General features: G+C 42.5%; 1 protein-coding gene across 1 annotated transcript in view; it reads left to right on the top strand.

Moving 5' to 3' along the window:
* The window catches only part of AHRR (aryl hydrocarbon receptor repressor), a 46,891-nt gene extending 23,340 nt beyond the window's left edge, over positions 1-23,551 (top strand). The window contains exons 4-11 of the mRNA XM_083583071.1: positions 8,435-8,535; positions 11,560-11,649; positions 12,081-12,210; positions 12,687-12,820; positions 14,911-15,110; positions 15,739-15,800; positions 16,979-17,120; positions 20,288-23,551. Of these exons, the coding sequence (XP_083439197.1) occupies positions 8,435-8,535; positions 11,560-11,649; positions 12,081-12,210; positions 12,687-12,820; positions 14,911-15,110; positions 15,739-15,800; positions 16,979-17,120; positions 20,288-21,362 (1,934 nt within the window). The 3' untranslated portion in view covers positions 21,363-23,551. The remainder of the gene's footprint in view (positions 1-8,434; positions 8,536-11,559; positions 11,650-12,080; positions 12,211-12,686; positions 12,821-14,910; positions 15,111-15,738; positions 15,801-16,978; positions 17,121-20,287) is intronic.
* The last annotated feature ends 2,051 nt before the right edge of the window (positions 23,552-25,602 follow it).

The following is a 25,602-nucleotide window of genomic DNA, read 5'->3' as shown; positions in this document are numbered from 1 at the left end:
CCCCAGAGTCGGTCACGACTGGACCTAAAGGTCCCTTTACCTTTACCTTACTTTTAATTATTTTTAAACATTTAAATAATTTTAAGTTCTTATTGATAATTTTCCTATTTCTTGCAGTCCGCTTAGAAGTTTTACTACAGTCAGGCAGTGTAAAAACCATGCCTCCTTTAATCTTAAAATTCCCACAATTGTGGGTGGGTGTTTGAGGGGAAGAAATTGTATTTCCACTGAGGATAGGTCCACGTCCTCCATCATCTAGGAGGGCAGCTGGATAGCTTAGGTGGCCTGGGGGGACAACTAGGGCTGCTCTCCCCCTGCAGCTGTCCCACTTTGCCTAATGAGGATTAGCAGTATTTTGGGGTTCAAAGACTGTATTCATTGTGTGGGAAGAGTGTTTGGGGGACACATACCGGTGTCAGAGAGCAGCCCCCTTCATCCACCCATCATATTTTCATTCTCTTTCTCTCTCCCCATACCCCATCTCTCTCCTTGTTAATCTATCATCCATTCATTCTCTTCCACTTATTTATTTTTGGCTTGGGGGCCACATATAGCCCCCAGGACACAGATTGCCTAGCAGTGACGTAAGGCAGTAGTTTTCAAGCCTTTCGTGTCCACGGCTCCCTTGACCAACTACATTATTTCAGTGGTTCCCCTGTGGGGCTCAGGAGCCCAGTTATGTCACCCCTTGCTTGTAGAGCAGGCAGCCCCTCACCCTTTTTCGAATACCCTCCCTTGTGGAGCGTTTCCTCAGCCTCCTCTCCTTGAGAATCCTCCGGGCGGCCACTGCTGCTGCCCCTGGTCTCTGAGCTGCCCTCCCGCCTGCCCCACAGGGGCCTGGGACTTGTCTGTCCATTCCCAACAGCAAAGGCTGGCTAGGCTTTCTCACCCACTTGCTTGCTTAGTCCGAGGTCACCTCAACTCCTGATAACCAGGACCCCCTGACCAGCCCCAGAGGCACCATTCACCTGGGGAGCTTGCAGCCAGGGCTGCTGCAACAAACAGTTGTGCAAGCCTTTGGGAGGCAGAGACACAAGAGGGCATCAGAGGAGGGAGGGAAGGAAGGAGAAACGGAGACCAGTGTTGCCCGCAGCACCCCCGACTATCATTCAAGGCACCCCAGGGTGCCACGGCATCCCGGTTGAAAACCACTGACCTAAGGAATATTTGCTCTGTGTGAATAGTAAGAAAGTTACTACTTCTTTGAAGAAGTGGAACTTGAAGCGCTCTAGATGTAAATAGTGTGGATGAAAAGTTTCATAAATCTAATTTTTGAAGTATTTGCATTTTTATGCTGGTGTATTTTTGGAAAACACTTCGTTGGGAGACAGATTATATCACTCTGAATACTGCCCAATGCTGTATTGCTAATGAGATTTTTATGCAGAGCTGTATAATCACCACTAGGTGTCCTCCCTGTAGTTACTTCTAATATCAAAACAAGGTATCAGACAAGGTTATTAAATGCAAATACTTCAGAGTAATTTCTAAAAGGAAAATAGTTCAGTTCATTAGAAATAAGAATTCTTTAAAAGCCTCATGTGTTTAAAATCACCTTCTAGAAATCTTTCTGGCATTTTCATGAAAAGTGAATGACTTCTGTCTATCTTTTTATTTCAATAATTTCTATCCCTTTTAAGTGTTGTGCACAGTCAGCTTACAACAGCTATAATAAAGATAAAATCAGTAAAATTGATCATATAACCAGAAAACTTACTTAGAATGTCTGCCAAAATAAAAAGATCTTCACCAAGCAAGGGAGGTTCAACAGGAAAGGAGCCAGGAGGGGAGTCTGTCAGAATTGGGCCCACAGTACCGAACCCATGGCTCCTGGTGGATGCAGCCCCTGTGTCTGAACCATGGAAGCTGGTGAACAGTGACTTCCCCAAAGGTCTCAGGGATCTGGCAGGCATATAAGGAAGAAAGCCGTCCTTAAGGCGTGCTAGAACCCAGTTGCTAAGGACCTTTTACAGTAACACAAGAACCTTGCGCTTGGCACAGTAGCAGATGGGCAGCCGTTGCAGTAATGTTCTGGCAGGAGTCAGCCTGCCACCACCAACAGTCTGGCTGCGGCATTTAGCACCACCTGGAACTTCTGGCATCTCAAGCTGCAGCCCAGCTTTCCCACTGCAGGAGCACCAAAAAAGTGCAAGGCTTTTTGTTGCTTGGCACGCACAATAACAGAACAGTGGTGTAACTAAAAACAGTGTCAATCTTGTAGGCACTGTTGCTGTAGTCCCATCCTCTTAACCATGCCCATTTAACAATACCCCGCCTCCCATGACCCTTATTCAAAGGGGATGATAATACAGCAACTCTGCTGAGTGATTTTATTGTACCGAACTTTTCAGAATTTTGTTTATATGCCAATAAAGGTTTTGAGATTGATAATGCAGCGGTTGTTTCTTTCTTGGCAACGTTCTGAGAATACAGCCCAAACTTCTTTTTAATTTTTTAAGTGATAGCTTACACTTGGTGGTTGTGTACCACCACAAAACCTGATGCTGGTACTTTGAACCTGCCCTTATTGCACTCATTTTCATTGCTGTGACGAGAGTGGTTCCATACTTCATGTGGCAGGCATGTTTGATACATGTGCACCACTGTTTTTGGCAGCACATAGAGTGTAGACAAACTGCATATCTGGAGGCCCCAGTGAGATGCATATGCACCCAGATGGTTAATGGCATGTGTAAATGTATGTTATGTACTGAGTTGAATAGGATCCAAACTGCAGCAGTCTGATTGGTCCTAGAACAATAGGATCCAAAAGGCAGCAGTCTGATTGGTCCTAGAACAATAGGATTCAGAAGCAGCAGACTGATTGGTCCTAGAACAATGCAGCAGTATGATTGGTTGGCAGGAACCACCCAATCATGCTCCAGATAGAAGTGAATCCACAACCTGATTGGCTTACAGTAGAATTCCGGAATTAGCCAATCATGTGCAGCCCATTGTGTAAATAATGTATATAAGCAGATACTTTGAGGGGACATTCATTCATTCCTCCTCACCACTATGAGCTGAATAAAGAGCATGAAATCACTTTGCGACTCTGAGTATATTTCAATGTATTTACGTATATTGTCCATATGTTTGGGGTTTGCAAACCTGTATAGCAGCAGCAGCAGCAGCAAGAGAGAGGTAGGCAAGCGCGGGAAATCGCTGTTCACTCCTTCTCGCTCCTTGAATGTTTCTCCAATTGCTACAAATGGTCTACCACTAAAGAATTCTCCATAGGGAAAACCCCACTTTGTAAGCTGAAAAGCAGAAGCAAAAGAGAAGGCGTTGCGGTGAGAGACACGAGTTCTGATTTGAGTTTTCACTTGCCTGTTGTGTGCTTGATGTGACTAGACTTTAAATATACAGTTGTGTGGAAATTCTTAGCCATATCCTTCAGGGCTCTTTCTGAGCAGACCCTGTAAACTTCTTTGGGAACTACTTTTGCTTGAAAAGTGGCACACACATTTATAAAGCTAAAAGTGTCATAGGCACTTGCCACCAGATGATGCCCACCCAGTGCTTGATCCAGTCGTTGCCTTCTTAAAAGGCTACATTCTTTGAAAGCTGATGTGAAAATCGCAAAAGACATCTCTTCCTCATAGAGTGAGGTCTACAGTTGGTGAAACCCTGGGTTGAGTACAGAGATATACCCAACCTGCCTAGGACATCAAGAGATGCAGCCTAAGAACTGGTAGTGTCTGCCAGAGTTGACACCAAGGAAATGTGGACACAACAAGATGATAGATAGATAGATAGATAGATAGATAGATAGATAGATAGATAGATATAGATAGATAGATGATAGATAGATAGATAGATAGATAGATAGATAGATAGATAGATAGATATAGATGATAGATAGATAGATAGATATAGATAGATAGATAGATAGATAGATAGATAGATAGATGATAGATATAGATAGATATAGATAGAAGATAGATAGATAGATAGATAGATAGATGATAGATATAGATCACAGCAACAAATGTGCTTCATTTAACTGTTTTGTCTGTTCAGTTTACGAAGACATGTGATTGTGCAAGCATCATGCGCTATGCTTGCAAGGTCTTGGTAATTCACGACTCGTTATTGTTGGCCTGTTATAATTACATTACATGTTATGTTAATATTAAACATAATATTTCTCATGTTTAAAAACATTCCATTTTTTATTTACATGGTATTGTTGATACTGGTAACTTATGTGAAGCTATGTTGTTTTACTAGAGATGGAAAGGTCTGAACGAAGGCATTTATTATTATTATTATTATTATTATTATTATCATCATCATCATTATCATTATTAACTAGTAAATAGTGTAATACTTCATCCAGGTATGTTATTTGTATGGCTTCTTGGGGTATATATGATTCCTGGTATCACATTGATACAGAATTATTATTTTTTCTATAGTTGAAGAGCTAAAACAATTTGGAGCCAGGGATTGCGTGACTGTGGCAGGCTCAGTTGCAACTTCAAAAAAAAGTGGTTATGAAACTGATCTTTTGATCTGAGGAATAGAGGTCTGATCCAAGAAAGAAGATTCCACCTAAACATTAGGAAGAACTTCCTGACAGTAAGAGCTGTTCGACAGTGGAATTTGCTGCCAAGGAGTGTGGTGGAGTCTCCTTCTTTGGAGGTCTTTAAGCAGAGGCTTGACAACCATATGTCAGGAGTGCTCTGATGGTGTTTCCTGCTTGGCAGGGGGTTGGACTCGATGGCCCTTGTGGTCTCTTCCAACTCTATGATTCTATGATTCTATGATTCTAGGGTAGACTTGCAGTGTGTAAATGAGCTACTGCCTCTGCCTTCTTCCCGGCTAAGACAAAATGTCTTTGGCTATAAACCTGACCTTCGGCTTTGGGTCAGTCACGAGTGGAAAATTTCTGAGGGAAAGATTCATAATCTAGTTTACAAAATTCCTATTATTTCCCTGTAGCTCCTGAGTATTTTGTATAATTCTCCTCCTGTTTATATCATTCTGGCTAGCATTTTTATGCATTGAGTGATAAACATATGTATAGACAGTGGGGTTCAATTGAAATTAAAATCTGTGTTTGGAAAATTTGGAGCATTATACTAAAAACAGAGCCACCGACTCAAACATCTTCCACACTTCCTGTGTGCTTGTGAATGCACATCTGCTCACCAGATGATTGACAGGCTTTATAGCATTTTATAGTGTTGATTACCTGCTCGGAGGAATGCCTTGACGGAGTTTTCCCAAGTGTAACTTTGTTAAAAGTATCTCACCTGGGGAGATTGAGCAGCCCTTGGCTAGATGGACCAAGAGATAAGGCAGCATCATACGTCATGTAAGACAGGTCAATATTATTTTTTCCATATTGCAAATGGAGTACTGCAACAGAATGGCTTCCCTAAGCCTCAGGGCAAAGGTTGGATATAAAACGGGACTATCCAGATTCATAGTTCAGTTTCCAAACTGCAATACTATAACAGAGTCAGCAATGCCATATATCCAGAATTTACAATCAGCAGGTATAGAACCAGTCTTCAGAAATGACATTCACATGCAAAATGAGTCTCTGTTGAGTCCAGGGAGAAGAAGTATCTTGATGGGTGCAAAATAGAATGGCAGGTGTGTTGCTTTTGTTTCCCCCCCATAAATGTTATGTTAATGTATTATATGTCCTCCTCTTTTTTCTTCCCTTATGGTACTTGTGTGTTTGAGTGATTATGTGTGTATTGCTGTAAGTTGCTTGGAGACCTCCGGGTGATAAATGTACAATAGGTTTAACAAAAAGAATTGAAATGGATAAATAATATAAAGGCTGAGTTGAATTGCAAATGAGTAGGATCTTGTTTATTGCTAGCATTACTGGTGTCACTATTGTTGTAGTTGTGAAATATATTGGATATTGCAATAGGTTATGCTTAATTAATTTGCTTAATTAATTATATATTGAGCAGTCTACTTGCTTTAATTGTTCTTTTGTATGATTTGGAGTTGGCCCCTGGCTAAGCAGTGAAGTTTTTATTATGTGTTTTTTTATCTTGTATGTTTATGTTGTGAACTGCCCTGAAATCTATGGAGGAAGGGTAGTATACAAATTTAATAAATCATAATGAATAATGATAAAGATTTTGAGATCCAATAATACAACTTGCAGTCCTCCTGCACTTAAACTATGTGGCCAGCCCTTTATCTGGATTCAATGGCTAAAGACAGGCATCGCCAGGTCAGTTCATGTGATGGCTAAATACATTGTTCTAATGTATTTTTAGCGATAAAGGCCTACTTGAATCTTTCAGCACTGAAAAAACCATTTGGGTCCCAGATCTACTATCCTGAATCAAGCGCTCCGTGTATAAATGCTTCTCATTGCAGGTTTAGCCCTTGTATTTGTGTTTAACACTTGGAACATCTTTATTTCCTGCACATTTAAGTGACTTTCTTGTCTTAGAAATGTTTCTAAGCCACTGTGGGTTACACTGTCAGTTAAGTGTTCATGTATGCAAGTTGTCTGTTCCCATGAGAGTTAAGGGAAACTACCCTGCGTGGAACTGTAATTTGCAAGTGAGCAGTAGCAATGCTTTCAGTATACGTCAAACTATTTTGACATGTTACAGCTATGTGCATATCTCCTTTCAGCATACTGAGCTTCACACACAATTTCCTTTTAGGCAGAAAAAGCTTTTTTTTTTTATCTGTTTGCATATTTATTAACCCGCTGGTCCCTTTGAAAGCTAGAGGCAGCACAGCAGAATACTATTTTTCATAATTTTTATTGTGTTGCAGGCATAATTCTATACCCATTCTTACTATTCCTCGGGCTATAGAGCTCTACATATTCTGCTTACAGAAAATCCCGGCAAACACAACTACTGTACTAGCTTAAGCTTTCTTCTATTCTGCAATGAAAAAGTTTACTTGAAAGAGAGATTATTTTAATTTGCTGGTTTCCTCTCTTCCTCTAATGCATTATTATCTTGTTTTAAAAGTCCATTACTTGGGTTTTATTATTAGCAGACAAAAATACAGAGTTAGGTTCCATTACATGAAGGCTTAACCTTCACGAAGAGCATTCGGAGTGCGCCAGGCGTCATCAATATTTAACAGCTGTTGTTATGAAGCATTTCTTGGGGGAATGTGGGCTCTCTGCTCTCACGCAAGGGCTTAAACTAGAGCCAGGCCACTGTCAGTTGCATGGAAAGATTGACAGTCTGTTCTCATAGCGTGACAGCAAAGCCTTGGTTACTCAGCGCAATTCTTTTATACCAAAGGCATGTTTTCCCCCTGGTGTTTCTGGAAAAAAACAACACAAAAAAACACACAGCTCTGTTGGGGAGGAGGGGGAGGAAGCAGAGGGTGGGGTTTTCAATTGCGGAGGTGGCTGAGTGCCCAGCAGTTGCTCACATCCAGGGAAGATACATTGGCAAGCTCTCATCACGCAACCTGCAAAACGCTTGGAGCTGCTTATTGGAAGATGGTACCACCTTGTGGAAATATAAAGCTCAAATGGGAGAGCAATTTTGGCTTATTTTAAGGGGCAAGTATTCAAAAGAGAGGGACGCGGGTGGCGCTGTGGGTTAAACCACAGAGCCTAGGGCTTGCCGATCAGAAGGTCGGCGGTTTGAATCCCCGCGACGGGGTGAGCTCCCGTTCCTTGGTTCCTGCTCCTGCCAACCTAGCAGTTCGAAAGCATGTCAAAGTGCAAGTAGATAAATAGGTACCGCTCTGGCGGGAAGGTAAACGGCATTTCCGTGCGCTGCTCTGGTTCGCCAGAAGCGGCTTAGTCATGCTGGCCACATGACCCGGAAGCTGTACGCCGGCTCCCTCGGCCAATAAAGCGAGATGAGCGCCACAACCCCAGAGTCGGCCACGACTGGACCTAATGGTCAGGGGTCCCTTTACCTTTTCATTCAAAAGTGAAGGTTGTATTTTGCTGATTTCTGTATCTTAAATGTCTGGCTGTGCATCTGAAACACCAAAGAACATTCAAATCTTCTCCCAAGGGGAAAAAGGAGAGGGGGAGACAGTTACATGGGGGAGAAAAAGGCACTGCATTACTGCTGGCATTGTTGAGCCTGACACTGTTAGACACCACAACCCTTTATGCAGTGGGTGCCTTGGGCGCAACAACTGTCAAAAGAGCCAGCCCCGTGTCTGGCTGAGCAACCAGCCGCAGCATTGAGGGGAACACAAGACAGGCCGCCTCATATCCCCATCTGCCTTGTGTCACCCTGCCAACACAAAGTGCAGGCTGTCTTTTTCTCATTGTGAACCAGGTGTTTGTGGTCCTGCAGGCTATTGAGGACTGATAATTTGGATTAGTTTGTTACTAATTATTAGTTTTAGTTATTAGTATTAGTTATTAGTTTCTTACAATAAAATTCTGGTTGCTCTTGTTGTTTTACACATTGCCACTTATGTTAAATATGTACCGATTCATCCTTTCCAACAGCTGTTCAGGAGAAGTGTTTGAAAAAGCACGCAGGTCATGAAATAAAGGAAGTTGACCTGCTCAAGGAGCCTGCCATACCAGAAGGCAGATTCTTACTGGAGGTGAGTGATAGACAGCGTTTCTTGAACCTCTGAAATACAGAGCGGCAAATAAGACTGCTAAAGCTCCAACCTCTCATACATTTTTACCAACCCGATCGCCAACATTTACTTATGTTAGTTATGGCCTGAAAGATAAAAACAAATCCAGCTTTTCTAAGATGCATGTAGCTTTATGTTTGTAGTAGATTCCTACCCATCACAGGAAAACAGGTGAGTGACTGGCATGTAGGTCATCTTGCAGTTTTTGTGGCTTCAGCTAGGGCTGCCAGGAGCTGACTGCCAGGGTGAATGGTCAGTGCACAAGTACAGGTTACTCTGCCTGGAAAGAGTGGTACAAAAGAGAACCGTTAACAAGCCCTTAGTGAAGAACCATAAGCCCGAAAAGGAACAGAGCGACTCATGACTAAGTCGGTCATTGGGAGTAAAGGACTCCTCAGGGGCAAAATGAAATACTTGCAGCTGGTCCTGGGAAGGGTCTGTGAGACCACACTATATAAGCCTTCAGAAGAGGTGCAGTAGCTGCTGAAACAACATGCATCTTTCAGCTCCCCTGAGTCACTTTACTTGCCATACCTGTTGACTGACCTCTTGTACAGGGGCTCAGTCCCTTTTCTCCTCACTGTAAAATGGATCCAACACACACAGAGCTGTGTGCCCTAGTACAAATGGAAGGCCATTTCTCTAGCCTGTCTGCCTTTCCCATCTCTATGTTTACAAGCCCACATCCTTGTGAAAGAAATAACAGGGATGTGTGTTCTGTTTCCAAATTCTGAAAATAGCCATTTGGAAAATAGGCCCACCCTAATGGGCAGAAAAAGGGCGATGTGCTCATAAATGAAGCTGTTCCAGATAAACTAAAAGTTCAGGGTCTAAAAATGTAGTACCATGTTGCGTGACTTGAAAATATGTCAGGGCAAGGCATGTTTCAAGGCTTTGACGGTTTATGCTTTGGTAGCTATAGCAACTTCCTTGCTGGAGATTGCAATACAGTCCACTCTTATTTATTTCAAGTAACAATAGTAAGAGAAATAAATGTGGCTATGGAGTTCGCTTAAAAAACAACAAAAAAACCTTTTACTAACTGTGACCTTGACCAAGACGTCTTTGAAGTAGTTCTTGGCATACTTTCAGATAAAGCATTGGAAGAAAATACTCTATTATAAAAGCTGTTGCCAAGAGAGGTTAGGGCTACCTCACAGTATTTGTCTGCATTAATGTTTCTAAAACACGCTTCTTGCAAGAAAATGATAACTTTAATCAGTAAAATACTTTGAACATTAAACTTACTGTGAACTGTGATGGGCTAATCGTTAAGTAGCACTTTGTGACCATGTAATTAGATCTACACATTGAGCAAAGAAAACAGAGTACATTTTCAAGCCGTGTACTTTTTTTTCTCGGGTGGGGGAGAGAGAAAAAATTATTCTGTTCCTTCTGCAAAATTTGAGACTTAAAAAAATCCCATTCTATTTTATCATCAACAAATGTTTACAGTGCATATTTGTTTCAAGTGCTTATCCTAGAATAGAAATTTTGCCTGTACAGTAATTGAATCCATGTGGATATACAACATGCTGTCATTTATTCTCATAGACTAAAGAGTAGCATTGTTTATTTGCAAGTCTCCTTGGTACTATAAACATCATTTTTTAAAAAGGATTCTAAAAACATTTTAGAAGCCAGCTGGGCTGTTTTATTAACAAAACAAATATAGGATTCATAGCACATTGATAAGAGTTTTCCCCCTTAAAAATTAGCAGCCGGATTATCAGGTCCCAATCTGGGAAATAGAAAGGGCCAGAGTTGACTATATCAGAGTTTGGCTGTGTTACCTATTATTTTTTCAGACCGTTCAATGTATGGGGCAAGTTACAGAGCAACATAAGATTCTAAAATACCAGTTCCAGGGAGCTTGCATGCGTAGGGCTGGTTCACACTTGACCCATGCCTAGGAAACATGCGTCTGACTGGTTTTCCACATGCCACGTTCTTTCTAGGCACAGAGCCCCATTTTTTTGCGCTAAATTGCAGCAAATGTCAATCTGGAGAAAAACTGGTAGACAGTGGGTTTTCCCAATGGGGAAAGTGGAAGTGTGGGTGAACCCTTAGTGCTGATCTGCATTCTAGAAGAAAATCCAAAGGAACCACTGCACATAATATTTCCTATAAGAGGTTACAGGAGAAAGACAGTTGAATGCAAAAGGAACAGTCTTTGTGGAGGCTGAAGGCAGGGGCTTCTCTGCAGGGTAAACATTGCAGACTCTGGAAAACAAGGATCAAGAGGGAAGTAGCTCAGTGCAGAACAAGAAGCTTATTGATGGCTCTGGCACCTTCTTGGCTCTTGCCATAGAATATTGTATGCCATTGATTAGCAAATGTCATCCAGGATCTCCAAAGCCTGATGAAATATGGAGGCACAAGCATTATCAAGATCACCAAAATGCTCCCACTCCAGAGGGTCTGGATCATACAGCTTGTTGTACCACACCACACAGTGATTTATAACTAGATTTTTCAAGGAAAGCCCATAGGGCATCCTGCTGAACTACTGTAATTTAGATATATATTTTTCAAACCACATGAAGACATCTTCTCTGTAAAGATCACATTTCATCACCCTGGTCTCCTTTGAGGGGAAGGCTATGATGATGATGATGATGATGATGATGATGATGATGATAGCAATAATCAGTGCTTTTTTCTTTAAAAAAAGTTTAGGGGCACTCTCATTTTGACTGAAGAAAATTACCATTTTATAATTCAAATTGGGAAAAATAAATACAGTAAATGGACAAAAGTACAAAGATTTACAAAACGTTTAGGGGTATGCATACCCCTGCTTTCCCCTGGAAAAAAGCACTGGTAATAATATTACCCCCGCCCCCAAATCCTTATTATTTACCATGTGTGTATATTCACTATTTGGCAGATTAAGAAAAAACATGACACCTGTAATGAATAAGTAAAATATATTTCTGGCCATTTTGTTTCATCATTTCTTCCTTTGCTTTTCTTCTTCCATAGTCACTGAGTGGTTTTGTTCTGGTGGTGAGTGCTGATGGAATGATATTCTATGCATCACCAACAATTGTGGATTATCTAGGATTTCACCAGGTAAGGGGATTAAATTAAATATGTGGAGTCTTACATATTTTGCTGTATTTGTATTCAGTCTTCCATTTTGCTCCATTTTTGGTGTCAAAAACTCTAAAAATCACACCAGTACTTCATATCCCTTTATAAGCATACACCAAGAAGAATCCGTATACAGTCTCAAAATGGTATTGTGTGTTAAAGGAACTCTGATTATAGTACGTCCACCCAAATAGCATTCAGTTGCCCACCATGTTGGGCTCACTTACACACAAAATTGTTGTCCTTTGGGCTCAAAACCTGAAATGGAGGGACTGATTCTTTCCTATGAGAAAAGGTATTAGCTTTCCAAAAAGAAACATACCCCAAAACTTATTTGTGCTATATTTTAAAAAATGCGAGCAATCAGATGCAAAAGACAGTATGAATGTAATCAAATATTATTATTTTAGACTGATGTAATGCATCAAAATATATATGATTACGTTCATGTGGATGACCGGCAGGATTTCTGCAAACAACTACACTGGGCCATGAATCCGCCACAACTCATTTCTGGACAACATATGCCAACGGAGTCAGGTATGTTTGATTAACAGTCTGTCAATACAAGTAGATACCTGCAAGATAATGGTGTGGCGGGAAGGAGGAAGAAATGGGGCAGAGGTGGGGAGATCTTTCCTTATCTCATTTACCCACCCACTTGCCATTGGTCAAGCTTTGCCCTCTTTCTGCTTCCATTTTGCTTTGCTCCACCCCCACCCCCATCCTCTGCTCGGAGCACTGCTACTCTTCCCTGCCATCTCAGTCTCTGATCCCACCTTACAGGCAGCCCCGCCCCCAAGAATCCTGGGAACTGTAGTTCAAGGGTACTGGGAATTGTAGTTCTAAGAGGGGTAAACTAGTTCCCAAAGTTCTTTTAAATGATTGTGGTGTGCATGTGAGTTCTCTCTCTCTTTTTCCCTCACTCTCTCTCACGGACGCACCCTTCCTCAGATGCGTGTCTGTTTTAACTGTTGTCATTGTTGGAACTGTAACTTTCGTATCACAATTTTTAGGAGAAGAATTCATCCTTAATGAAATGTTTAAAGCACAGGAGGGTACCAGTACGCCATCAGACTTTTCATCCTTTTTAACTCGGTGCTTCACTTGTCGAATTCGCTGTCTTTTAGACAGTACTTCTGGCTTCCGTGTAAGTAAATCATACGTGTTATTAGTTCATTTCAAAATAATGACGTGTGAAATGTAGAAATCTTGAAACAGAGCATTCTTTATAAAGGCATTCCCCCCCCCCTTATGCATTTTCTACTCATTCACTACTGCGTTTACATGCAGTGCCAGGAAATAAGTAAATAATCCAATTCATACTTGGAAATGTCCTCATGGCTCGCAAGCAGACCCTCCCTGGAGCCTGGAGAGGACGACAGTGAGGGTGGATGAAGCCTTGAAGCGTCTAGAGGTGCAGCAGGGCTTTGTTTACACTGTTCAGCCTCCTTGGCTAACAACTTTCCTGCGCATCCTCCAGCCTCCTGCCGGCTCCAGAGCTTCAATCCTAGTTGTGGATATTTTGGGATACATAATTTTTGATCTGGATTGGAGAGAGCGGCAGATGGGATGTTTAGGCGGTGCTCCCCACTTTACGCAATTTTCGCTTATGCCCACAGGGGCCTGGAACATAACCCCCATGTAAGTTTCAATTACCGTATTTTTCGCCCTCTGGGACGCACTTTTCCCCCTCCAAAAATGAAGGGGAAATGTGTGTGCATCCTATGGGGCGAATGCAGGCTTTCGCTGAAGCCTGGAGAGTGAGAGGGGTCGGTGCGCACCGACCCCTCTTGCTCTCCAGGCTTCAGGAAGCTCTGCGCAGCCCTCGGGAGCCCGACGCGAGGTCGCGCTGGGCTCCCGAGGGCTGCGCAGAGGTGCCTGCAGCCCCGGGCTTCGCCCAGCTCTGCGCAGCCATCCGGAGCCCGGCGCGAAGTCGCGCCGGGCTCCTGACGGCTGCGCGGAGCTGCCTGCATTCCGAAGCCTGGGACACGCTGAAGAGCGCATCCGGGCTTCGCGCACCTCTCCGCAAGCCTGGGGAGACCGGCGCGACTTCGCGCCGGGCTCCCTAGGCTTGCGGATAGCAGGCTGTTCTGGGGGCTGGGGTCGGGGGAAGCTTGGGCTTCCCCCGCACCAGCCCTGCGCCTGGGGGGGAAATAACTTTTTTTTTCTTTATTTCCCCCCCAAAAAACCTAGGTGCGTCCTATGGGGCGGTGCGTCCTATGGGGCGGTGCACCCTATGGGGCGAAAAATACGGTATTTTCCTAAAGTATTGCTGCTGCAACGTTGCAGTAAAGGGGTGCAATATTGCAACTACAATGCCTACACTTCAGGAGGGAACTATATGACAGGCGAGAAATGGAAGAGTTAAAGATTGCTTCCTTCCCCTTTCTGCTGCTGGAAGTCTTCCATCAGTGGAACAGGATCATTGGATACAACCATTCACAGTTGATGGGGTCCATGAGGTTCTCTTGCACAAAAATGGCTTTTCTGGTTCCACAGAGAAAGCTGCCTTCTACTGTCCACAGTGGGGGGCAGTTGCTGTGCAGGGTTTCAGACAAGGGTCTCCTAGCATTAGCTGGTGACGCCAGGGATGGAGCTCGGAAACATTTGATGGCAACTCACATCCTCTGCCAGGGAACCATGGCCCTTCTGCAGGCTTTTGGACAGTATGCAATTTTTCTGAGAACCAAAGTGGTGGAAGCTGTTTCTGCGCAGTTGGATCTCAGAATGACTCTTAAGGAGAAGCCAGGTGGGTCAGATTTCTTATTTTTAAAGCACATTTCTACTCTCATACTTTCATGTGGCTCAGGATGGAATACATGGAGTTTTTCACATCTCAGCTCATAGAATCATAGAATTGTAGAGTTGCTTCCTTCCTTGTGAGCTGGGCAAATGAGAGGAAGACCAGCCCAGAGAAACCTAGCGACTTCACAGCTAAACAATTATTGAAGCCCAAGTCAACCCAAAGTCTTACACTCCATCTGATACACCTCACTGGATCGTGATATGATTCCTTGCCACATCAGAGTTGTCTCCACTATGTTATCCATGTGGATCTTCTCAAGGTAGTGGTAGGGATTCTAGCTACATCCAAAGTGACTATGGCAACGTATGACTCTACCCAATGATAGGAACCAAGCAAGCAGAGTCAGAACATTACAATTTGATGAGGTTTACACATTTCGAATGTTTTTTTGTGGAACAATGCTTGCCAACTTGTTTTTTCCTCTTTTCCAGGCAATGCACTTTCAAGGCAAACTGAAATTTCTCTTTGGGCAGAAAAAGAAGTCATCCTCAGGAGCAATATTACACCCTCAGCTGTCCTTATTCTGCATAGTGGTGCCACTTCTGCTTCCTTCTGTGACTGACATGAAGCTGAAAAGCCTTTTTGTGAAATCAAAATGCAGATCTGATCAAGCAGCCACAACAGATGCAAAGCAAGTACAAATGCATCTTGAGACTTCCTATTAGTACTTGTCATAGCCCCGGACCCTAAGTTCTCAAAGTGCCTGAGCAATAGAAGCTCAGAGCAGGGGGTAGATCCACTCCACAGCCTGGTGGGGGCAAAGAGGGAGGCAGGTAACAGTTGGTGACGCCAAGGCTAAAAATGGGCAAAGCACTGTAAAGCTACAGTCCTGTGTATGCACACATAAGAGTAAGGTCTGTGCTTAATGCTACCACTCAAATCACTCATGATCTGGCAAATGCTGCACTGACAACCTGCCAGTAAATAACGTCAATACAATACCTGTCAAACGAGTAGCATCTTACATTCCATCAATACTTTTTGTCCTGTAATGGGATAAAGGGACATGCCCAAACATATAATTGCACTACAGTACTTGAAACCTATTCTGTAGCATTCTAAGAATGATTAATCCAATCGTATGACTTCTGCTAGGAACCCAGGTAAGATAATGGATGTATTGATGTGCAAACTCTTTCAATGTAGAATTCAGAAGTTGCTTTGAAGTGCTTTTTTGTGGCATTTACTATGACAGTGGCATGCGTGCATATCCATAGTGTAATTTATAAAAACGTTTTGGTTTTATTTAATCTTTGCAGCTCAAAGGCTATTTCTGAACAGTATATGGCTCATCTTCATAGAAGGAACGCTTTCCAAGAAGGTATCATTTTCACCAGTGGTTTTTAAAATCATTATTCTGCATTTATCCATGTAATAACTTTATGTGGTGTTTGCTTGATTTTTTCTTTCAAGGTAAAACTTCCCCATTTTTCTTTGCAGTTGCTATTGTGGCTCAGGTTGCTAATACATAAATGGCAGCCGTCCTCTTGAAACATTTGCCATTCTTTAGCTGTTTACTAATCCATCTAATGGGGACGTGGGTGGTGCTGTGGTCTAAACCACAGAGCCTAGGGCTTGCCGATCAAAGGGTTGGCGGTTCGAATTGCCACAACGGGGTGAGCAAGTAGATAAATAGATACCGCTCTGGCAGGAAGGTAAACAGCGTTTCCGTGCGCTGCTCTGGTTCACCAGAAGTGGCTTAGTCATGCTGGCCACATGACCCGGAAGCTGTCTATGGACAAACACCAGCTCCCTGGGCCTATGGAACGAGATGAGCACGCAACCCCAGAGTCGTCTGCGACTGGACCTAACGGTCAGGGGTACCTTTACCTTTTTAATCCCTCTAATGCAAGCAGAGACCCATGAGATTTCACACAAATGGTGTTATGGGTTCCACCCCCTCAGGAATTGAAGGGCTGCATTTAGCAGTTCACTGGAGAAAGAGGTTGGGGGTGACCAAGTTTCCTTCCCATCTCTAGTCACAGATTATTCTTTGTCAGCCTGCCAGGCTTTTTCCTTCAAGTTTTTTTTTTGCTTTATTGACTGTTCTGCAGTGTTAGGGCTTTACTGGTTGTGTGGTTTTTTGCCATTTTAAATTAAAATGTCCCAGAGATATAACAGTAGTAACTTACCCCAAAAATAACTGCCCTGGCTCCCCTTTGAAATTAAAGACTGCCTTTGCACTAGCTAGCTAGAGGTTTGTGTACAGATTTCACACATTTAGGTGTTGCTATCTAGTTATTTCGGCTGGCTGAACAAGCATGTGTAGTGCTGAAACAGCGTGATTGAAAAGGGTTTAAATCAAAGCAGTGTGCTTTCATGCAATGGTTCTCCCGTGTTAGGCAATGACAAACTTAGACTTATGTTTTCTCTATCCTGAATAAGTGTTCAGTGCTTCATTGAATAGATAGATTGTGTACTTATCAGATGCTAAAGCATTCATAAAGTAGCATACTTAAAATATTTTCCACCAAAAACATTGTCCTTCAAATTTTATAGGAAAAAATAATAGAGAAAATGCCATTTCTCTGAAGAGGCTGCAAGCAAACGAAGACCATTGGGTTTGGATACAGGCCAGTACTCAAGTTCAATACCGAAATGGTTCTTCAGAATATGCCATTGCTCTACAGCAAGCTCCCAAGTAAGTATGCTTAAAACATAAGCATTTCAAAATATAAACATATTGTGTGAGAAATAAGCTAAGAGGAAAGATTGCTTTTTTGTCGTTCTGACTGGTGTAGAAAGTGCAACATTCAGCTAAGGACTCACGGCCAAAGAAATGAATGGAATTAAGGGCACCCAAGTAGCAGTTGCTCATGAGCATGGATGTTTCTGGAGTCAGATAATAATAATGTAATAATAATAATTTATTTATTTATATCCCGCCCATCTGGCCGGGTTTCCGCAGCCACTGAGTGGGTAACGGGAGCTGGCATGCTGGTAGGACAGTGAGTCTGGGCATGGACCCCTGTGCCATTGCAGCATGGGACTCTGTTTCAAGGGAGTTCTTTAGACCACAATGCTATCCACTCCTGTTGCCTCCAAGCTCCTTTCTGGTCCCTGTGCCCATCCATCACAGATCTTCTGTGCCCTATCACCTCTGGCTGGTTTCCAGGTGACACCCCCTCCTCACGTGGCTCATGAAGTCTGCAGTTCCCATAAGCTCTGACATGCTGTACTTTATACACTAATTTGAAAATACTGTTGCTCACGAGGATAACCTGTAGCATCTCACTAAAAACATCTGGTGCGGCTTCTACTTGCCTAAACAATTGCTGATTTTTGTTGGATCTACCTTTTGAATTTTTAAACAATTCAGACACATGGAGGTGAGAGTTGAAGTCAGACCAATATTGCTTTGGTTGGCATGTTTCTAAACACAGTTTAGAATTTTATTCTCACTACCAAGGCCTCCCTCTACTGGTCAATAATGTCAATATTTGTAATCACATCCTTTCTGAGCTGCTTGTGGGCAGACGCCTCAGTGGCCATGGGCAAAGCTCTTACTTGTGCAAGTATTCCATACAGTTGGAAGCATGTTTAAAAGGTGCTTACCTCCATGTACTAGAAGACACTAGATTTTGTGAATGTTTTTGATTCAATTATTACTTTTGATTTTTTTGGAAGCTATGTACACCCTTTCTCCCATGCTGGAGTTCACACCCAGATAGATAAAGAGATACATGAGCACTCATACAAACTGCTTGTTAGCTGTTTCCCCTCATAACAAGGCTAGCTCACCTCATTTGTTACATACAAATATTGTTGCTGGATCAAGGGTTTAGTTACCAAGGGCAACCAGAGATTTTGGTCATACACAATGAGGCTTAAAAAAAATTTTTTTTACATACTGCAAGCCCATAACTGGGGACGCGGGTGGGGCTGTCGGTTTAACCACAGAGCCTAGGGCTTGCCAATCAGAAGGTCAGCGGTTCGAATCCCTGCGACAGGGTGAGCTCCCACTGCTCGGTCCCTGCTGCTGCCAACCTAGCAATTCAAAAGCACATCAAAGTGCAAGTAGATAAATAGGTACTGCTCTAGCGGGAAGGTAAACGGCGTTTCCATGTGCTGCTCTGGTTCGCCAGAAGCGGCTTAGTCATGCTGGCCACATGACCCGGAAGCTGAACGCCGGCTCCCTCAGCCAATAAAATGAGATGAGCACCGCAACCCCAGAGTCGGTCACGACTGGACCTAATGGTCAGGGGTCCCTTTACCTTTACCTTTAAGCCCACAACTTATGCATTCAGCTTTACAGGCGTGGCAAAAAAAATTAAAAGGGCAGTGGGCATTCGGGGGGGGGGGGACTTGGAGAATCCCAACTGCCATTCAACCCAGTGTGTTTTCACTATACCCCATTTTGACTTTAGGCACCATCCCTGGAAGATAATCCCCACATAAATTGTGGGTTTACTGTGTAGGCTTATGAGATCTAGTCTGACGGTGGTGTCTCAGGCAGAAGTGTGCACCTGAATACCCATTGCTGGAAATGGCTGGAGGGTGCCAATCAGACACTGTATGTTATATATATTTGACCACCAAACCATACATGGTTTTTTTTAAACTTTATTTTTAAAATTTTAAAACTACAAACATCTGTATAGCGTGAAAGGCGAAACATGATAAGAAAAGTGGAAAAGGAGAGAGAGAGAATGTCGGGGGAAATAGTTTACACAATGATATTAAATTAACATCAAAAAGTTATATAGAGTTATTTAATCTGCTATTCTCTCATTCCAAAAATGACTTATTGGAGAGGTGCTTTCATTCTTGTCAGGAGTGGGCTGATTAACAGTCAATTGGAGGGGCATTCTGGTGCTTAACAAATAGATTAGCTAGAGAATTAGGCATGAACAGGCATCTAGAGCTGTTGCTCCTCCCTGACACTGAGAGCAAGTTTGCCTCCTATTAATGACAGCCAGCTGCACAAACTCTGTCTCGCTTGCCAAAGCCTCGTGCTTTGCACAGCCACTTGTAGAGCAAAACATAAGGAGCCAGACTGGACATCTGGGTAATGGTATGGAAATATTTTTTTAATCTCAGTGATAAAACACAGTACATTAAGGAAAGGTCTTCATACAACCTATAGCTTGTGGGATTTCATTGCCAGAAGATAGGCTGATTCGCTTTGAATAACGATTTAACATATCCATGGAGGAGACGACTGCCAGTAGCTGTAAGCCCCCATCTCTGTAACTAGAACCCCATGTCAATAAATTGTATACTTGCAAATGCCGCTGAACAGGGGGTGTTCCTCACCTTCATGCCTTGGCTATGAGCTTCAAGAGACTTGTGACTGCAGCTGAAGCAGAATGGGGGATTAGAGAAACTTCTGATCCAGTGGAAATTCTTAAATTAGTGAGAAGCTTTCTGAAACTTTTTTGCTTCTTCAAGATAAATGTAGGTATATGTAAACACTTTTAACTGACAGGTGGATAAAACCCAAAACTTCCCAGTCAAGTTCTACTTAGAGTAGACGCATTGAAAGTAAAAGACCTGTTAGTCACGTTTTTTCTACTGTTGGAGTCAACTTTTTGCAACTGTGAAACTTGCAGGAAAATGTAAGTTAATATTTAATGGAATCATCCACACACATAAATGAGAGGATACTGCGCAACATACACCCTGGTAAATTTATAACATATAATAAACAATAATGCACTATTCAATCAAAAGTGAAAAACAGGCAGCTGATAGCAGTGATATGCCAATGAATTCTTGCTCTTCTCCATCACCATATTTCACGTGTTGCTGGGGGGGAAAAGCTTTTACAAGTTTTTAAAAATATTTTTTTTCTACCTTTATTGAAAGGGAAGACTGTCATCAGAAGATAGCAAGCAGCACCGCAAACACAAAAAGGAACAGGGAAAACCTTGTACAGATGAAGTATAGTAAGTGGGCCCCAAGGAAAAAAGAGCAGGACAGCATAAAAGTCAAGTTTGAACCTTGTACGGATGACAAAGAATGTTTTATTCAGCAAGAACTTGTTGGTCCTACTGCATCGCTATTCGGTACTCAATACAGTAACAACAGAAATGGCATTTCGACTTCAGTGAATCCATCAAATTACTGTTCTCGAAGTCAGCGTAATGAGACTACATGTTCAAGCAAAACTCCTAGACCTTTCTACAACAGAGACCAACGGCTCTTTAGTTTATCATCAACCTGTCCTTCTCCCTGGGGTGGCACAGAAAATTGCCAGCCTCATCCAAGCTTGCAGCAGTACACAACACAGAGTTATTCTGGAGAATACATGAAGTTACAATGTCCATTAGTATCCTCAGAAACTCCGTACAACACGGGGTTGGCTCATAACATCAAAACTGAATACGATTCAGATTCTGAAAATATAGATGCTGTTTCAGCAAGTCGGGTCTGGATTGGTGAAAACAGCACAAGGAAAAAGCAAGCGATCCGTTTTCCTACTAGGGTTCACCTCAAAACAGAACTGGACCTCAGTGAGCATCTGTCTCCTTGCCAAACCCCAAAGCAGTGTGTTTATCCGCCGTATAACTGGCAACACATTGTGATGCACCATCCCAACCTCAGCAGAAGTGGACCTGGCAAAGGAGTTCACAGCAAGGAGGTAGTTCCTCTGAGCTCCCAAAACTCCGTCTGCGCAGAAGCAATGGAGGGTACACAAGACACACATTACTGGAATGAATTTTATAACCCCAGTTTAGTAGAAGAGAGGGTGCTGAATAGGCAAGTTCTGAAGATGCAGGGCGAATTTAAAAATCCCAGCTTTATTCAGACAGTCAAACACGAGCCCTTAGAGTCTTCTCGCATGTCTGGCAGAGTACAAACTACTTTTCCTGAAAGCACATTAGCCGGCTCTCAACCTCATAAAATAATGGGATGTGCATTTTCACAACAAATGGTATAGGTGTTCTTCCAGATGTTCACAACTGCCTTGTTAGTGCAGAGATGGGACAAAAGAGGAAGTTTCTCATTAATAGGGCACTCCCCATTGCAGGGATTTAAGGATCTATTTGACATTGTTTTGGGGCAACACAGTGTCCTAGCCATGGTTAGCCCTCCTTAACTTAAGGATAGTGTGTGATAGGTACCCATATATATAGTACCGAACATCCACAAAACATGACAGAGAAGTGGCCTTAATATTCATAAAAGCACTGTACAATATTATTGCAGGCAATTCCCTACTGAAATTGAAGGCCAATTTAAATGTCTGTTTTAAGAAAAAGAAAATGTTTGCATAAAACAACATAGCAGTTAATTTCTCTCTGCCGGTAGTTCTTTAGCTCCCAGGTACTTCAAACATCTCTCTTGTGCTATCAAAAAAAAAAAAATAGTCTCATATGAACAACAGGGATGCAAAAGGCATACTTCCCCATTTCCAGTCTTTTAGGCTCCAAGCAGGAGAAGTTAAAAAAGAGAGAAGGTGGATATCAGGAGAAACGGAGTCTCTAAGGACACAAAGTAGGGGATTACTGCAATCCTAACTGGAGATGGGGCATAAGAGTAGGGAAGATCTCTAATCTGCCTGGGCAAGCTTTTAAAGGTATGGCTGCTGAGGATGTTTGGCTATTATTGTTGCCTCTTACTAAATTGTAATCTGGAACCCCTGATCCTACAGATCAACATATTGCAGTGGCATAAATGGTGATTAGCACTGTTTCTACTCATGCTGCTCAGGAAATCCCAGTTTATTTCCTTCCAGTTGGAAGTGCCTGGTGCTTCTATGATTCATGAGGGCAGGTGTTAAGTCCAACTGTTAGCGCCGCATTAATTTGTTGGGGTATGCAACCAGCAGACAAAGTTGAAGCCAGAGCCTATGGGCTCTGGGGATGGGGCGTGAACGATAATACAGAACTGTAAAACATGATTTAACTTGAATATCTCCTTGCTTGCATTTGTATGTAATGCTTTGCTTTCCAGTCATATTTTATATGGAATATACAATTGCATCTCTGCAAAGCTTTTAATGGGCAATGTACATTGAATTTAATTAAGTCACTGTGTAATCAGGATTTTGTTTTTTGTTTTATAAACCCAAATACTAACACTGGATATTTAATCTAGTCATTCATGTGTCCTGTTGCCTTCCTGAACAAAAAAAAATAAAATGCTACTAATTTACAGCGTAATCTGATCCATATCTATTCAGAATATTGAGTTCAATGTGTGATGTTCAACTAAGTTTTGCTGAGAGTAGATCGATCGTAAGTAATGAACATGATTAAGTTAGGTCCATTAATTTCAACAAGTCTACTCTCAGTAAAACTTAGTTGAATACCAGCTAAAGAGACTTATTCCTTAGGGAGAATCATAATCAAATGTGCACATTCTCTATCAAGAAAATAATGACTTTCATGTTCCTGAAATGTATTAATAGGGGAGAAATTATAAACCATTTTTCACTATGAAGACAATTTCACTACCAAATGAAAATAAGTAGCAGCTGTTTATTTGAAGGAACACAAACTTATAATGCACAATGTAAAGTGATCAATTAATATTTTAGCTTAATCATGCTCACTGTTCATAAAATATATTATCCAGTTGCTCTATGATCTTCATATCTTTAGCATCATTTTTAAGTGATTAAACAGTATTAATATGAATAGAAAAAGTTTGCAAAATAACTGTTTCTGAATAAAGTTTCTATGCTTGGTTTTTATCCTTAAAATGTTGGTTTGCACATGTAAAAATAGATTATGTGATTTACATATATTACCTCAAATGTCTAATTTGAGTTATTGAACTGATCGGCAAAGGTAAAAGAGGAAGCAACAAAAATAGACTTTGTACTACTATTTTAAGACACTATATTTCTAATTTATTCTATAATAACAGTCCTAGTAGCCTGAAAATATATCAAGCTGAGGCTAAGTAGAATAAATTCCTTATTTTGGTATATTCCTCTGGAAAGGAAGAAAGTATGCTCAAAATTACAGCATCCTGTCTGCTTGACAAAATAGTAGCACTATTGAGAGCCTTTTTGTAAAGGTTTATTACTCTTACAATCTTAAATAATATTACTTACATTTATACTCGGCTGCTGCCTAAAATGTAAAATCCAGCATTTGTTAATAAATATTCTATATTTAAGTGTGGAATTTGTAATATTGTTCAGTATCGCCTAATGTGTGGAGATTCTTGTACAGCGGTACCTCGGTTTTTGAACAGCTTAGTTCACGAACAACTTGGAACCCGAACACTGCAAAAGCGGAAGTAGGTGTTCCATGGCTTTGAAAGAGGATTAGGCGACTGAACAGAGGAAAGGGCCGTCAAAGGCTGCTAGTCCTGATGGAGACAACAATGCTTCAGAAAAGCCGTTGCAGGAAGTCCCAGGTGAGCAGAGGGCTCTTGCGCTCGAATCCTGCTTGTGGTATCTGGGTGGCCCCTCGGAGAAGAGGAGGCTGGACCAGAGGGGCCCTTGGCCTGATCCTGCTGGCCCTTCTTGTGTGTTTCCTAAGGCCCCCCTCCTTCTCCCTGTCCCATCACCTCTGAGACAAGAAGACTTCGTCTGGGCTCCAGTCCCTCCTGGGATGCAGCGGCCCCCAGGCTGAACCTTCTCCTCGCTGCAAAGCAAATGGAGACATCAGCAGGCGCCTGGCTCCCAGCCACGCTAGTCTGGGGCAGGAGGGGGGGGACCTGGGAAGGGGCATTTCCTCCTACCTGATCTTATAAGCTTTCCCCACTTGGCCTCCATACGGGCGTCTCGGCTCCGTCCCAGCCGGCCTGGCGCAGAAGCAGCAGCCAAAGTCTCCTCCCTCTCTGAAATAACTCAATATGATGTTTTAATGGGAGGAAACTGGCTGCTGCTTCTGCACCAAACAGAGCCGGGAAGGAGCCATGCCCACACGGAGAAGCGATTTTGTGATCTTGAGTGGTGGTTCTCAAATCAGTCTTATTCATGCAAGCCTTTTTTCATAAATGCCTCTACAGCATAAACACATATACTCAACTTGTAAGGTGTTCTCCCTGCTCCATGCAAATTTTCCCTTCTTCTTACCTGTTCTATTTATATGGTGGCTTTATCTTGTACTGCTCCCCCCCACCCCAGCCCTGTTTGCTCAGGTTGGCGCCACAACCTCCTGGCACATGTGGGGAATGGGTTTCCCATGGAATTAACATACCACGATTTCCAAAATGCCATTTTTATACATGGTGACCTCCTCTTCTTCACGGCACCACAGCAGCCTCTGTGCCCTGCCTGTCTTAGGACCGGGGAGACAGAAAGGAAAATGAAAACAGAGGCCCCCTGTTGTCACAGAGGTTCCATATGGGAAATGCCAGGGAACCCAGAAGTCTAAACTGACAAATCCTGGCTTATGTCTTTCCGCAGGACTCCGGGACCACCCTGGACCCTCAGCCTTTCACTGTTGGCTCCTTGCGTCAAATTAAGGCGTCTAAGGAACCTCTTTGTAAAGGGTCACACGCAGTGATGGTGTAAACAAATAATACAAAATAAATCTCACTATGTTTCTGCCTCATGCAAGCTAAAGCCCGCTAGAGACCTTTCCCTTGAAACCATAGGCTGTGTACCCACCATACCTTTGGGGCTCATCCCCACTTCCCCTTGGGTCGTGTGCCCAGCAAGCTCAGGTGTGTTAACAGATTTGCTCTTTGCTAGGCCCCCCAGCCTGGTTTGCAAAAGTCAGCCCAGGAATTCCTTGTCTGACACAGTTCTGCAGCCTGTGCTTTCATTGAAATCCCAATTAATCAAAATTCTACCGTTTATCTATTTCAAGGGTTCGGGGGGTGGGTCTCCTGCAAATGTTTAACAGTATTTTTCCTGCACAGTTTTTAATGCCTCTATTGTTGTGAACTGATGCATGATTATAAAGTAAGTAAAGCTTATTTTTAAAGTTCCCAGGTTGACGCCTCATTTTTTCTTAAGTGGGGCAAATGGAGGGAAGGCAGCTAGCTTCATAGCTGGACTTGCTCAAAACAAGGTTTTGCAGCCTGATTCCTATCCTTTTAAGTTTGCTGTCAAGCATGGGATTTTAAAACTCTGTTTTTTAAGGACCAGGTGGCAACCCTACTTCAGGTATACAGGACCCACACTTTGAATGGTGCTCGCAAATGTACTGGGAGCCATCATAGATCCTGTTATATGTTATATGGTCCTGGCGGCTGCTCCTAAGTTTTTAGTT

The sequence above is a fragment of the Podarcis filfolensis genome, assembly GCF_964270895.1.
Source record: "Podarcis filfolensis genome assembly, chromosome: 13".
Classification (NCBI taxonomy): Eukaryota; Metazoa; Chordata; class Lepidosauria; order Squamata; family Lacertidae; genus Podarcis; species Podarcis filfolensis.
The sequence above is the reverse complement of the archived record's forward strand: the minus strand, read 5'-3'. Positions and strand labels throughout refer to the sequence as shown.